Source organism: Zingiber officinale, chromosome 6B (assembly GCF_018446385.1).
Source record: "Zingiber officinale cultivar Zhangliang chromosome 6B, Zo_v1.1, whole genome shotgun sequence".
Taxonomy (NCBI): domain Eukaryota; kingdom Viridiplantae; phylum Streptophyta; class Magnoliopsida; order Zingiberales; family Zingiberaceae; genus Zingiber; species Zingiber officinale.
In genome coordinates this window covers 127,087,923-127,103,793 of record NC_055996.1, presented here as the reverse complement: position 1 = coordinate 127,103,793, position 15,871 = coordinate 127,087,923, and the positions used below count along the sequence as shown (strand labels likewise).

The 15,871-nt window shown below is 45.6% G+C and overlaps 2 protein-coding genes across 9 annotated transcripts; both read right to left on the bottom strand.

Annotated features, from left to right (window-relative positions):
- Positions 1-890: 890 nt before the first annotated feature.
- LOC121990654 lies at positions 891-2,305 on the bottom strand. The gene is made up of 4 exons (XM_042544758.1): positions 1,961-2,305; positions 1,739-1,857; positions 1,280-1,634; positions 891-1,186 (listed from the first exon to the last, which is right to left on the bottom strand). The coding sequence occupies exons 1-4, from the start codon at positions 2,286-2,288 to the stop codon at positions 1,017-1,019; spliced, it is 972 nt and encodes a 323-aa protein (XP_042400692.1). The 5' UTR covers positions 2,289-2,305; the 3' UTR covers positions 891-1,016.
- An 11,447-nt stretch (positions 2,306-13,752) lies between these two features.
- Positions 13,753-15,427, bottom strand: LOC121989416 (high mobility group B protein 6-like). Of its 8 annotated transcripts, none has more exons than XM_042543466.1 (7): positions 15,278-15,427; positions 14,936-15,131; positions 14,827-14,850; positions 14,661-14,765; positions 14,360-14,579; positions 14,182-14,286; positions 13,753-13,962 (listed from the first exon to the last, which is right to left on the bottom strand). In XM_042543466.1, exons 2-5 carry the CDS (start codon positions 15,110-15,112, stop codon positions 14,475-14,477), a joined length of 411 nt encoding a protein of 136 aa, XP_042399400.1. In that variant the 5' UTR covers positions 15,113-15,131; positions 15,278-15,427; the 3' UTR covers positions 13,753-13,962; positions 14,182-14,286; positions 14,360-14,474. The 8 variants fall into 8 exon arrangements, with proteins under 8 accessions (XP_042399400.1, XP_042399399.1, XP_042399403.1 ...); XM_042543465.1 differs by having other exon boundaries at positions 14,936-15,184; positions 15,278-15,418; XM_042543469.1 differs by having other exon boundaries at positions 14,360-14,425; positions 14,504-14,579; positions 14,936-15,404.
- Positions 15,428-15,871: the final 444 nt, after the last annotated feature.

Sequence of the window (15,871 nt, the reverse complement as noted above, 5' to 3'; positions counted from 1 at the left end):
AAAAAGGTAGAAATAAGGGGTTGCGTGGTTATATTGTCATATATATATATCTTATATAGTTCTTATAGCCTCATTGTAGTCTCAGGACATGATTTAAGTAGTTAGTGTAAGACAGAGTTATTATTATAGGATAAAAGTTTGAATTTCGGTAAAAAAAAAAAAAAAATTTAAAAGTTTTTCTCGCATTAGTTAACTATAATTTTTCGATTTATCTCCCATCGTAGAGTCGATGATGTCTACCTTTTACTACCATATAGTCTCATTCAAATAATTATTTTTTTCAAAAAAAAATTATAAGTTTACAACAATAGATAGTAAGTGTTGGTGCATTAAATGAATTAGAGAAGTGATCGGTAAAAAAATCTCTCGTGCCCTTTAAGTAACTTAGTGGTTGGATATAAATTGATCATTTATCTCCTTTCTGTCATTTCATATCATTTAAGGATCAATGATAAAGAACATCTAAAATAAGACCTAAAACGAGCTGAACTCCAGTACAATGAGCATTGGGCAATTGAATCCCTTTGGATGGGTATAGTGGCTAGTATATCAGGTGTTGTCATCATGAAGTTTGAGGTTCGAATCTTGACAAAGCCAAGGTATATGTCTCCCTTATGTGCTAGTCACTATTCCAAAGGCTAGTAGTCGTTCGTGATTTACCTCCTCCGTGTTGGCCCTGGGACGGGTTGGCGAGGGCGCTGAGGGCGAGCGTATTCACCTTTTTACCACCATTGAGCAATTGAATCCAGAGAAATGAAAGTGATCCTATCCTAACAGTGTTTTAAATCGCGTAGCGTTGGTTCATAGCGTTTTTGTCTTGTCATTGCGTAGCGTAAATAGCGTAGCGTATAGCGTAAGCTTTTCGTGCACGTCAATGTTTAAATTTTAAAAAATAAAATATACTTATATAAGTAAAATAAAAATAACATAACCTAAAATTAATCATAATAATTCATTACATGTCAAAATATCTCATACCAACAATTTAAAAAGTCTTATAATTAAAACAACATAACTTAAAAATAATCAGTATCATCCAACTCTATATCACTATCATCATCAATAGTGTCTATGGTTGGAAAATTTCCACTATCAAAAGTTGGAATTACTCCATAATTTTCAGCATCAAGATGATTATCTTCCACATCAACAAGACTCAACCTTGCTTGTTTGTCTTTGCTTCCACATATTATATAAGAGAATAAGAGATACAACATTTAAGAATCAATTATAGATGAAGTAGATATAAATAAATAATTTGCATATGCTTAGTGCTTACTTGAATTTTCAGCAACTCTTTTTTTTGAATTCGTAGGAGGAACTTCAACTATATCCTCAACATCTTCGACTCGCTTATCTGAGTCGAAAAGACTTTCAAAGGTAGTAGATGGCACACTCACAATAGGATCACTTTCAAATAATTCATCATCTTCAAGCCATTTAGTAGTTACGGGGAGAACTGGACCTTCTTTCTCAGTTATCCATTCATCATCTGAATTAATTTCATCAACTACAATGGGATCAATCTTGTCTCTCCTCCTAATACTTCTCTCCCTAAGTTTGAAGTTATATTTCACAAACACCAACGCATTCAACTTTGCATGTTCAAGCCTATTTCTCTTTTTTGTATGAATCTAATATTACAAAAAAGAAAACATATATATATAAAAATAAACAATGATATGAAAATTATAAAACAATTAAAATTCAAGTAGAGTTAGAAACTTAGAATACTCACCGATTCAAAAGTGCTCCAATTTCTTTCACATCCCGAAACACTACAAGTGAGACCAAGCACTCGAATTGCAAATGTAGTAAGCTCGGGTGTCTTACTTCCAAAACGTTCCCACCACGAGACTAATAAGTAATAACATTAAAAAAAATTACAAGAGTGTATATAATTTTAAAATATGAATGCTAGTATAATTTTACAAGAATTGTTACAAGAAGAAAATTTTACCCGGAGTTCGCAACATTCTTGTTCGTTTTGCTATTGGAGTTCCAAATTCTCCTTCAGCTTTATTATATAAGTCCAATTGGATGTCTGCTTTAAGACGATCATCAGAAGACAACATCCTATCCATGCAAGTATACAATCCATCTCTAACTTCATCACAATAAGAAAATCTTTCTTCATAACGCAATTGCGGATTCAAATAGTACCCGGCCGCGTGTAGAGGATGATGAAGTTGTGGAGTCCATCGTGAATCAATTTTTTTCCAAATGGGTTTGTATTTTCTGTCAACTCCCCCACAATTAAATTTTATTGTCTCTTTTGCCTTATCCATAAGTTCATAAATATATCCCATGGCTGATCTCTCCTCCGAATCAACTTCCCTTAATACACTTACAAGAGGAACAACACTCTTAACACAAAATGCAACATGTGGCCAAAAGTTGGGATCATTAATAACAATTCTCTTCACGACCTTCCCCTGAGTTGTTTGAGATAGTGGTGAACTAACCCAATCTTCGAAAGTAAACATTTGTTCGAGTGACCTTTTAACCTTATACATACTTTGAAGAGTGAGAAATGAAGTAGCAAAGTGAGTAACAACGAGACAAAGAATTTCTTTACCGTTTGTATACTTTCTCATCAAAGAAAGTATAGTCCCATGACCATAAAGGAACTTCACAACCATCTTAGCATGCTCAATTGTGTCAGAAAAAATCTTCAACTTTGCAATATCCTCCAACATTAGATCAATACAATGCGCCGCACAAGGTGTCCACCAAATTTTATGTCTAGTCTCCATAATTTTTTTCCCCGCCTTAATGCAATTCGAAGCATTATCTGTGACAATTTGAATTACATTTTCCTCTCCCACCTCATCAACAACATCATTAAGATATTTAAAGATCAATTCCCCATTTTTAATAGAATCTGATGCATCAATAGATTTCAAAAAGAAAGTGCCGGCGGGACTATTTACTAAAAAATTGATCAAACTTCTATTCTTTCCATCCGTCCAACCATCGGACATAATAGTGCATCCATATTTTTTCCATGCCTTTTTATGCTCCTCATATATTAGGTTGATGCCATCAACCTCAGCTTTAAGTATCCAAGTTCTTAACTCATGCATTGAAGGAGGCTTGAACCCTCTTCCATATTCCGCAATGCCCTCAACCATAGGCAGCCAATAAGGATCATTCACAACATTAAACGGAAGTGCGGCAGAGTAAATAAAACGACCAATTCTACGCTTCACATCAACCAACAAATCTTTTTTGTATGTCGAATTTAGGGTTGTTTGTCGAGGTTCGGAACTAACAAACCCATGAAGAGTACCTTTACCTTTTGATTCACCACTACCAGAACATCCAATTGAATTTCCCCCTACACTTCTTACACTTCCAACTTTTGATGATTGTGTACTCATACTTTGGGGACCTTCACCGATCTCTCGTAACAATTCAGTTTGTTTACTTTTAGATGCTCTAATTTTGTCAAGTGATTCTCTAATTTCTTTCTTAATATCATCCGGAACACTAACACAAGGTGCAACCGCTTTATGAGTTTGAGCTAAATGTTCCTTCAAGCGAGTAATCCCTCCATTCGATATATGATGACAAAATTTGCACCGAACAGCTTTTCCCCCTTCATTTTGATTACAATATTTCCAACCAATATCTTTTTTATCTTTTTTTGATAAATTCGTAGACATTGCAAATTCTAACTAGACAATCAAAATCCTAGAAAAACAAAAGAAAAAAATCAGAATAAATAATTAATTAATTAGAAACAAATCAGCAAAAAAAAAAAATCAATCCAGGGCATCTGGATCGATCATTGCATCGATCCAAGGAATTGGATCGATCCAGCGATCGATCCAAGGTCGAACAGAAAGGATCTGGATCGGTCGCTGGATCGATCCAGACCCTGGATCGGTCTCTGGATCGATCCAGGGTCGAACAGAAAGGATCTGGATCGATCCAGCGATCGATCCAGATCCTTTCTGTTCGACCCTAGATCGATCGCTGGATCGATCCAGATGCCCGACTTCTGGAAATCGCGAAATCGTTTTTGCTCCTGCTCCTTCGAGAAAAAAAACGAGAAGGAAAACCTAAACGAAGAAAACGAAAGGAAGGAGAAAAGCTTACCTCCAATCGTTGTCCCTCGCCACCACTCACAGGTCACCGCTCGCCGCTCGCTGCTCGCCGATCGCCGCCTGTCGCCTCTGCAGTCTGCCCTACCTTCGCCTCTGCCACAGTCACAATTTGTAATTTTAGCGCCCGCTATGGGGCGCTAGGGCATGATAGCGCACGCTATGTGCGCTATCGACGCTTTTGTCCCGAATAGCGTGGGCTATTTGGGACAATCGCGATTCAGCGAACGCTCTGCAGCGTTCGCTGGTCGTAGCGCGCTATGTAGCGCGCTATTCGCCGCTATTGAATACACTGTATCTGAATCGCTGAATCAATGGACGCTGGGCACGTGGTGCTCTCCTTGTCGCTGACGTAGATCTTCGGCCGGTCGGACGGCGCTCCGGCGAACCTGCAAAGAAGTCGGGCCGGGAAGGGGTTTCCGGCGACGACCCTCCGACGCTCAAGTCAGGCAAGCAAACAGTTAAGAAGTGGCTTTCAAACTATCAGAACGCGTACCTCCGGCGAAGTATGAAGGCTCTTATATAGAGCTGTGGGGAGGCTCGGGCACACCTACTGAGGCGTACACGTGTCCTGGTACCATACCTTAGCATGGGTTTGTCAGAGGAACATGTCTGACACCATACTATACAGTCTGATCACCTCTTTGATGGGACAGCAGGTCCTTCCGTCGTACGATTCTATGTATGGTCTGGTCGTCGAACATGCCTGCTATCAGAAAATGATGTTCCCTAATATCCCCTTGCCCTTGTCTCCTTTTTCCTGACGCCAAGCATTCATCCACTCGGCAGGCATAGGTCCGACCGGGCGTAAGTATCGGTCCGACCGGGTGCTCAGCTGAGAGTGTTCCACAGCAACGATGTTTTATGCTTCGGTCGAGCGGGCTATCCGCTCGGCCCGGTGACCCTTTTCACTATGAGCGTCTGAAACCCGCCCATGGTCGGGTTGCCTTCTGTTCAGCCCGGGAAGCTCCTGACCGAATGTCAGGTCGGCCTGACATCCTTCCGTTCGGCCCAACACCCTTCTGTTCGAGCCGGCATGCTTCCGTTTGGCCAGACATGCTTCCGTTCGGCGCGTCATCCTTCCGTTCGGCCCAGCACCCTTCCGTTCATCCCGGCATGCTTCCGTTCGGCCCGGCATGCTTCCGTTCGGCGCGAACTTGGGGTTGACCTCCACGTGTCTTTGACCCTCCGCCCATGAGGGTCCACCGTCCTTACCACCGGATCATATGCCTCCCCTTTAAGTCTAGTCAAAGGAGGCGCATAGTCCGACTGACTGGACGCCCGTAGTGCCGAGCGGCGCATCCAAAAAACCATCCTCCGCTTCTCCTCGTTAATCGTCTCTCATCCCACCTCTCTTGCGTTTTGCAAGGGATTTCTCACGAAGTATTTTGTATAGCTAGTCCGCTCGACTGAATATATCTAAGACCGCTCGGAGGGTTTATAGTCACCGGCTCGACTCTCGATTTTTAACGTCGGGGCTCGACGGCCTTTCGCTCGGAGGGTTTATAGTCGCCGGCGCGACTCTCGATTTTTAACGTCGGAGCTCGACGGTCTTCCGCTCGAAGAGTTTATAGACGCCGGCTCGTCTCTCGATTTTTAACGTCTGAGCTCGACGGTCTTCCGGTCGGAGGGTTTATAATCGCCGGCCCGACTCTCGATTTTTAACGTCGGAGCTCGACGGTCTTCCGCTCGGAAGGTTTATAGACGCCGGCTCGTCTCTCGATTTTTAACGTCAGAGCTCGACGGTCTTCCGCACGGAGGGTTTATAGACGCCGGCTCATCTCTCAATTTTTAACGTCGGAGCTCGACGGTCTTCCGCTCGGGGGGTTTATAGACGCCTCGTCTCGATTTTAAGCGTCGAGCTCGGCGGTCTTCCGCCGGGGTTTATAGACGCCGTCTCTCGATTTTTAACGTCAGAGCTCGACGGTCTTCCGCTCGGAGGGTTTATAGACGCCGGCTCGTCTCTCGATTTTTAACGTCGGAGCTCGACGGTCTTCCGCTCGGGGGGTTTATAGACGCCGGCTCGTCTCTCGATTTTTAACGTTGGAGCTCGACGGTCTTCCGCTCGGAGGATTTATAGACGCCGGCTCGTCTCTCGATTTTTAACGTCAGAGCTCGACGGTCTTCCGCTCGGGGGGTTTATTAGACGCCGGCTCGTCTCTGGATTTTTAACGTCGGAGCTCGACGGTCTTCCGCTCGGAGGATTTATAGACGCCGGCTCGTCTCTCGATTTTTAACGTCGGAGCTCGACGGTCTTCCGGTCGGAGGATTTATAGTCGCCGGCGTGACTCTCGATTTTTAACGTCGGAGCTCGACGGTCTTTCGGCCGGAGGGTTTATAGTCGCCGGCCCGACTCTCGATTTTTAACGTCGGAGCTTGACGGTCTTCCGCTCAGAAGGTTTATAGACGTCAGCTCGTCTCTCGATTTTTAACGTCGGAGCTCGACGGTCTTCCGCACGGAGGGTTTATAGATGCCGGCTCGTCTCTCGATTTTTAACGTCGGAGCTCGACGGTCTTCCTTCGGGGTTTATAGATGCCTCTCTCGATTTTAACGTCGAGCTCGACGGTCTTCCACTCGGAGGGTTTATAGACGCCTGCCTTTCGATTTTTAACGTCGGCTCGGCGGTCTTCCTTCGGGGTTTATAAACCGCCTGCTCGTCTTCGACTTCCTGAGCTCGGCGGTCTTCCGCCGGAGGATTTATAGATGCCTCGTCTCTCGATTTTTAACGTCGGAGCTCGACGGTCTTCCTCTCGGAGGATTTATAGGCCTGCTCGTCTCGATTTTCACGCCGGGCTCGGCGGTCTTCCTTCGGAGGATTTATAGACACCGCTCGTCTCTCGATTTTAACGTCGAGCTCGGCGGGCTTCCGCTCGGAGGATTTATAGACGCCGGCTCGTCTCGATTTTAACGTCGAGCTCGACGGTCTTCCGCCGGAGGATTTATAGACGGCTCGTCTCGATTTTTAACGTCCGAGCTCGGCGGTCTTCCGCCGGAGGATTTATGCGGCTGCGTCTCGATTTTTAACGTCGAGCTCGGCGGTCTTCTTTCGGAGGATTTATAGGCGCCACTGCCTCTCGATTTTAACGTCGGAGCTCGACGGTCTTCCGCTCGGAGGATTTATAAACGCCGCCTGATTTATAGACACCGGCTCGTCTCTCGATTTTTAACGTCGGAGCTCGACGGTCTTCCGCTCGGAGGATTTATAGACGCCAGCTCGTCTCTCGATTTTTAACGTCGGAGCTCGACGGTCTTCCGTTCGGAGGATTTATAAACGCCGGCTCGTCTCTCGATTTTTCACGTCAGAGCTCGACGGTCTTCCGCTCGGAGGATTTATAGACGCCGGCTCGTCTCTCGATTTTTAACGTCGGAGCTAGACGGTCTTCCGCTCGGAGGATTTATAGACGCCGGCTCATCTCTCGATTTTTAACGTCGGAGCTCGACGGTCTTCCGCTCGGAGTATTTATAGACGCCGGCTCGTCTCTCGATTTTTAACGTCGGAGCTCGACGGTCTTCCGCTCGGAGGATTTATCGGCTGATCTCTCGATTTTAACGTCGAGCTCGGCGGTCTTCCGCTCGGAGTATTTATAGCGGCTCGTCTCGATTTTTAACGTCGGGCTCGACGGTCTTCCGCCGGAGGATTTATAGGCCGGATCGTCTCTCGATTTTTAACGTCGAGCTCGGCGATCTTCCGCTCCGAGGATTTATAGACGCCAACTCGTCTCGATTTTTAACGTCGGAGCTCGGCGGTCTTCCGCTTCGAGGAATTATAGACGCCTCGTCTCTCGATTTTTAACGTCGAGCTCGGCGGTCTTCCGCTCGGGGGTTTATAGACGCCTGCTCGTCTCTTTAACGTCTGAGCTCGGCGGTCTTCCGCTCTGGGGTTTATAGGCCACTCTCGATTTTTAAAGTTGGAGCTTGGCGGTCTTCCGACGGAGGGTTTATGACGCCTCGCCTCGATTTTAACGTCGAGCTCGGCGGTCTTCCGCCGGAGGGTTTTAGGCGTTGGCTCGTCTCTCGATTTTTAACGTCGGAGCTCGGCGGTCTTCCGCCGGAGGATTTATAGAAGTCGGCTCGTCTCTCGATTTTGAACGTCCGAGCTCGGCGGTCTTCCGCCGGGGTTTATAGACGCCGGCTCGTCTCTCGATTTTTAACGCCGAGCTCGGCGGTCTTCCGCTTGGAGGATTTATAGACGCCTGCTCGTCTCTCGATTTTTAACGTCCGGAGCTCGGCGGTCTTCCGGTCGGAGGGTTTATAGTCGCCGCGACTCTAGAATTTTAACGTCGGAGCTCGGCGGTCTTCCGGAGGGTTTATAGACGCCGCCCGACTCTCGATTTTTAACGTCGGAGCTCGGCGGTCTTCCGGCCGGAAGGACGCCGGCTCGTCTCGATTTTAACGCCGGAGCGACGGTCTTCCCCGCGGAGGGTTTATAGCGCCGGCTCGTCTCTCGATTTTAACGCCTCGAGCTCGGCGGTCTTACCGCTCGGAGGGTTTTTAGACACCAGCTCGTCTCTCGATTTTTAACGTCGGAGCTCGACGGTCTTCCGCTCGGAGAGTTTATAGACGCCGGCTCGTCTCTCGATTTTTAACGTCGGAGCTCGACGGTCTTCCGCTCGGGGGATTTATAGACGCCGGCTCGTCTCTCGATTTTTAACGTCGGAGCTCGACGGTCTTCCGCTCGGAGGATTTATAGACGCCGGCTCGTCTCTCGATTTTTAACGTCGGAGCTCGACGGTCTTCCAGTCGGAGGGTTTATAGTCGCCGACCCGACCCTCGATTTTTAACGTCGGAGCTCGACGGTCTTTCGCTCGGAAGGTTTATAGACGCCGGCTTGTCTCTCGATTTTTAACGTCAGAGCTCGACGGTCTTCCGCACGGAGGGTTTATAGACGCCGGCTTGTCTCTCGATTTTTAACGTCGGAACTCGACGACCTTCAAGGCTAATTTCAACATGGTCCGAGCGGCACGTGGTCTTCGTGTAGTCGACCGTTCGGTCAATAATTCCAAAATGCGTTTTATCACTTTGCCTCCTGCATACATAGGCGACCAAGACACACATAAAATGAATTACATCGGCGCACCTTTCATCCAGCTCGGTACGGCTGGAGGTGGTTCGCTCGGCCATCCTCTTTCCCCTTGAATGCCGATCGGATCGTTATCTCGGCCCCTTGGTGAGATGTTCTCCGGTCGAAACTCGGCTTCCGCTCGGCCTCCTGACTCTGACGTCGCTTGTTGCTCCATCCGCTCGGCTTGCGACTTTTGTTTCTGTTGCTCCACAAGCTTAACCGCTCTTGCCTCGATCAGAGCGTCAAGCTCCTCCGTGGAGAGCATCACCGTATGCGATCGTCCAGCTTCGTCCATTGTTTCCGGTCGGATGCAGGTGCGTTCCCACAGACGGCGCCAAATTGATCCTGTCCGAATCGCTGAATCAATGGACGCTGGGCACGTGGTGCTCTCCTTGTCGCTGACGTAGATCTTCGGCCGGTCGGACGGCGCTCCGGCGAACCTGCAAAGAAGTCTGGCCGGGAAGGGGTTTCCGACGACGACCCTCCGACGCTCAAGTCAGGCAAGCAAACAGTGAAGAAGTGGCTTTCAAACTATCAGAACGCGTACCTCCGGCGAAGTATGAAGGCTCTTATATAGAGCTGTGGGGAGGCTCGGGCACACCTACTGAGGCGTACACGTGTCCTGGTACCATACTTTAGCATGGGCTTATCAGAGGAACATGCCTGACACCATACTATACAGTCTGATCACCTCTTTGATGGGACAGCAGGTCCTTCCGTCGTACGATTCTATGTATGGCCTGGTCGTCGAACATGCCTGCTGTCAGAAAATGATGTTCCCTAATGTCCCCTTGCCCTTGTCTCCTTTTTCCTGACGCCAAGCATTCATCCGCTCGGCAGGCATAGGTTCGACCAGGTGCTCAGCTGAGAGTGTTCCACAACAACGATGCTTTATGCTTCGGCCGAGCTGGCTATCTGCTCGGTCCGGTGATCCTTTTCACTATGAGCGTCGGAAACCCGCCCATGGTCGGGTTGCCTTCTGTTCGGCCCGGGAAGCTCCTGGCCGAATATCAGGTCGGCCTGGCATCCTTCCGTTCGGCCCAGCACCCTTCCGTTCGGGCAGGCATGCTTCCGTTCGGCCCGTCATGCTTCCGCTCGGCGCGCCATCCTTCCGTTTGGCCCAGCACCCTTCCGTTCGGCCCGGTATGCTTCCGTTCGGCCCGGCATGCTTCCGTTCGGCGCGAACTTGGGGTTGACCTCCACGTGTCTTTGACCCTCCGCCCATGAGGGTCCCCCGTCTTACCACCGGATCAGAAAGCATAAAGATTTCAAGAATAAAATTATAATCATCAAGTTTTTGGCTTCGAGCAACTTCATTGCGGCAAAAAAATAAATACACTCGCCCCTAGCGTCCCCATCAATCCGCCCCAAGGCCAACACGGAAGAGGTAAATCACGGGCGACTACTAGCCTTTGGAATAGTGACTGACACATAAGGGAGGTATTTGTTAGGACCGATGATCGCGGCTAGAGAGGGGGGTGTGAATAGCCGACCCCAAATCTTCGCGTTTCTTCCTACGATTAGGGTTAGCGCAGCGGAAATAACTAAATAGAAACGCAAAAGGAGAAGCAAACCTCAACACGAAGATGTAACGAGGTTCGGAGATGATACTCCTACTCCTCGGCGTGTCCGTAAGGTGGACGAAGCCTATCAATCCGTCGGTGGATGAGTCCCCGGATAGCCGGCTAATAAATACTCCTTGTGGGTGGAGAAACCTCGCCACAAACTTTGCAACAGCAATACAGGAGTAGAAAGCAGCAAGAAGCAAAATACAATACAAATGTATGAAACACCTTCGCTTACTTGCCTTCTCTTCGACTGGATGAAGCAGCAGCTTCAAGCGACGCCTACAACAGCAGGAACCCAGCCGAAAGGAAGCTCACGCGAAGCTTCAAGCAGAAGCGAGAGCGAAGAAGAGGAAGAAGTATCCCTGCACTGTAGAAGCCTCAGCCTCTTATACCTGCATCCACCTGCGAAGAAGAAGCCAGAAACAGAAGACCGTTGGCTCACAACGGATAGCTGACCGATCGGTAAGCCTTGATCGGTCAGGAACTCGATCGGTCTGGGACCGATCAGTCACCGATCGGTCCTGGACCGATCCCACCTGCAAGAGAGGTGGTGCGTCTCGATCGGTCGTGGTGACCGATCGGACTCCTGATCGGTCCCGACCGATCACCGCTTTCTTCCCACTGCCTTCTTCCGATCGGCCTCGATCGGTCTTCATCCGATCGGATAACACATGAAGCTCATCAGAGTTACCGATCGGTCATCGACCGATCCAGATACTCAGATCACCGATCGATCCACTGATCGATCCAGAGCTTGGTTTTTGCCCAAACCAAGTCCCAAGCCTTCCAAACCAACATCCGGTCAACCTTGACTTGTTGGTACATCATGCTTAGCATCCGGTCACTCCCTTGACCTGCTAAGACTCCCCACCAAGTGTCCGGTCAATCCCTTTGACCCACTTGGACTTTTCTCTTCATGTCAAGTATCCGGTCACTCCCTTGACCTACTTGACCTTCTCAACACCAGATGTCCGATCTCCCTTGATCCATCTGGATTTTCCCTTGCCCGGCTTCACTCACCAGGACTTTCACCTAGCTTCACTCACTAGGGTTTTCACCTGGCTTCACTCACCAGGATTTCCAATTTGTTCGGCTTCACTCACCGGGACTTCCCAACTGCCTGGCTTCACTCACCAGAACTTCCCAACTGCCTAGCTTCACTCACTAGGACTTTCCGACTGCCTGGTTTCACTCACCAGGACTTCCAACTGCCTGACTTCACTCACCAGGACTTTTCCGTCTGCCTGGCTTCACTCACCAGGACTTTTCCACATCCGGTCCAGAGAACGAGCTACCGAGCCCTCTCTGACCACAGTTCGGAGAACGATCTACCGAGCCCTCTCTGACCACAGTTCGGAGAACGATCTACCGAGCCCTCTCCGACTTCCATCCGGTCCAGAGAACGAGCTCCCGAGCCCTCTCTGACCACAGTCCGGAGAACGAGCTACCGAGCCCTCTCCGACTTCCCATGTGTCAAGCTTCCATACTTGGACTTCTCCGTGCCAAGTCTCCATACTTGGACTTTTCCCGTGCCAAGCTCCCTGCTTGGACTTTTCCCGTGCCAAACCCCCTGCTTGGACTTTTCCGAGTCAGGTCAACTCACCTTGGATCAACCAGGTCAACCTTGACCAAAGGTTGCACCCACAATCTCCCATCAAAATACAACTCTTTTGTTCTTGTCAAACATCAAGATACAACTCGAGTCTGGTCAATCAGGTCAACCTTGACCTAAGGTTGCACCAACAATCTCCCATCATGTTCTCGTCAAACATCAAAATACAACTCGAGTCAGGTCAACTCGAGTCGGGTCAACCAGGTCAACCTTGACCTAAGGTTGCACCAACAGTATTTACCTCGGATTTATCAAGATTCAAACTCCAGATTTCATTATGATAACACTTTATACGATAATCACTAGATCCATTCGAGAGGATTTCTTGGAACAACTTTATGATATTTAGCTACGAAGTCAGGAAAAAAAAAATCTACCCTAATATTGACCGAGTGTAATGTACCCGGTCTGGAAGTTCATGTGAGGCCCAATTGTTGATTGGGATACCTTGTTATTGCATGTTAAAAACAAAAAGAGCCCGGTCTAAAGCCCGGGTAAACAATTACTTGGTTCTGCTATTGTTTAGCAATAAGGTAACACTACAAAAAAATTGCTTTTTAGGGACAAATTTTGGGACGAATTTCTTAAAAAAATTCGTTGCAAAATATTTTGCGACGAATTTTGGGACGAATTTATATTCGTCCCAAAAATAGCGTTGCGAAATTTTGGCGACAAATACATAATTTTCGTTGGAAATTTTTGCGACAAATTTCAATTTTCGTCGCAGAATTCGTTGCAAATCTGCAACGAACATTAATTCGTTGCAAATTTCATAATTTTATATCTGCGACAAACAAATATTTTCGTCCCAAATTTGCAACGAAAATTTTTCGTGGCAAAAACGTTACATAATTACAAATAAATACCGGCCAAAAAATCCAATTTTCTGCGTAAATTTGCGACAAAAACAAGGATTCGTTGCAAATCTGCAACGAATCTGGATTCGTCGCAAATTTGCAACGAATCTGAATTCGTCGCAGATTTGCGACAAATTTAGATTTGTCCCAAAAAAATGTCCCTTTAACCATGACTTTACAAATTTGCGACGAATCTAGATTTGTCCCAAAAGTTGTTCCTAATTTGCGATGAAAAGCTAAATTTTGTCATAAATCTACGACGAATTTTAGAACGAACGTGATTCATCTATTTCTTTAATTTGCGACAAAAAAATAATTTTTGTCCCAAATCTGGGACGAATTTTGGGATAAATTCATAATATAAATTTGCGACAAAAATTGATTTGTCGCAAAATTTGTCCCAAAAGAAAAAAAAAATCCACAATGTTTCTTGATTTTTCTGTTATCCTGTTTACATATTACACTTACGATATCTTCAACAAATTATATCCAATACATCCATATCCAACATCCAAAAAAATCATCCCAAAACTAAACACATCATATCCAACACATCCATATATCTTATATCCAAACAAATCATCCCAAAACTAGCACATCATATTCATATATACAAATAACCAAAATCCAAACAAGTTCAACAAATCATAATATCCAAACATGAAAGTTCTATCATAATCCAAACAACAAATGTAACAAGGCATCCAAAGGAAAATAAAATACATATCGTCACGTCTCAGGAGCTTCGATCGCCTTGCGTCAAATTACAAACAAACAATAAGTAACATTTATAACTAAAAAGAAGTAACATTTATAACTAAAAAGATGTATCAAACGTATTAATGATATCTGTATTTAACATTTACATGCATCCTATTTCAAATATTGATATGATCGCTTCCCAATAGAATTGTGAAATTCAACAACAACAAAAAAAAATGCAAATAATGCAAATGACAGAAACCAACTAACCTTGATCATGTTATCTGTTTTCTCCTTCTTCTTAAGCAGCTGAAGGGCTTCTTTCTTCCGGATTTTGATGTGCTCCTCCTCTTCCTTCTCTAAAGTAGTAGCTTCCTGATTCACACACACTGAATTAGCATTTTTTTTAAACATCAATTCACTTTTAAGCTCAATCTCAGTTTCATACCTCAATCTTCTTTTGCTTATAAAGTTTAATTTCTTGGTTGTAATTTTCCTTCAGAGTCTTAGCAATCTGAGAAATTTGACATATGCTTGAGAACAGAGAGAAACATAAAAATTATTCAAATTGAAGATGCACACGAAAATATTCCATTTTGCTCCTCCTCATAGGGAGCTTTCTGCTCTTCTGCCATGTTCTTCCACTCCTCTCCTGCTATCTTTGAGATCTGAGGTAGGCACGCGCCATAGTATTAACAATAAGCCACCTAAGAATTCCAGCAACATATTGGGTTTTCTAAACTTCATACCTCAAGGATGGTTTCCTTCTCTTGTAGCAGAGCTTCACGGCGTTCTTTCGAGAACAAGAAGAAAGCTGACATCGGATGTTTTGCTTCAAAGCATCCTTCTCTTTCCTAAACCAAAGATATACTGCATCAGTTTGGAAACCAAAATTTGATCTATACATTACCTTACTTTCTTGCCCTCTTTTTCAACTTCCTGTTTAGATAATCGAACCACAATAAGAACAGTATGGGTTTGGTTGATAAAAAGACTGGATGTTATGTTAAACTAATTTATTCACCTGTTGAAACTGCAAATATTGTTCCAGCAACTCCATGGCGGTCTTCTGCATCTGCTCTTTTTCCAGTAGCTTCATTGCTTCTTTCTCTCGATTCTCTTGCTTGACGACTTCCTGGTAGGCCTCCTTCTTCTTTCGTCGCCAAGGCCACCAGCGGCCATCGAGGCCCGATAGCGGCATATAGGAGGCCAGAAGATGCCTTTAATGGTCGGCAGAGGGCCAGCAAGGCATTACTCCGACAACCCACGCGTGCCGTGCAAGAAAATCCGGCGCGACCCAGTAGCGGCCGCCGCCTTACGCCCTAGTAAGCTTGGGAAAAAAGAGAGGGGAAGAAATGCACTTTACCTGCTGGAGATCGCGACCGGAAAAGGATGCAGATGGTTGCGCTGCCGCCGCCAACAAGTTGATGGAGAAGAGGAGAAAAAGAATTAGGGCAGAGTAGTAGCGATCGGGAAATATTGCGACGCATTTATTTTGATTTTTGAGAATTTTAAATTTTGTGACGAACTTAACAATTCGTCCCAAATTTGGGACGAACTTCCTGGTTCGTCCCAAATTAGGAATGAATTCTAAAATTTGTCCCAAATTTAATTTTTTATTTTTTTATGTGATACTTTAAAAAATTAAAAGATGATCCTAGAGAGTTCGGAATGATACGAAACAAGTTTCTATGGGTACGTATCATTGTCCTGATATTATTAGAGGGCTCAAACAAAATTTTTAACTAATACACCGATGTTTATAAATTTTTAGAACAAGATTTTAATATTTATTACTAGTTCAAAGAATAAAAATTATAAACATCTGTGTATTGGTTAAAAATTTTATTTGAGTCCACTAGTAATATCAGGACAATGATACGAACCCATAGAAACTTGTTTCGTGTCATTCCGAGCTCTCTAGAATTATCTTCCAATTTTTAAAAGATTAACCTAAAAA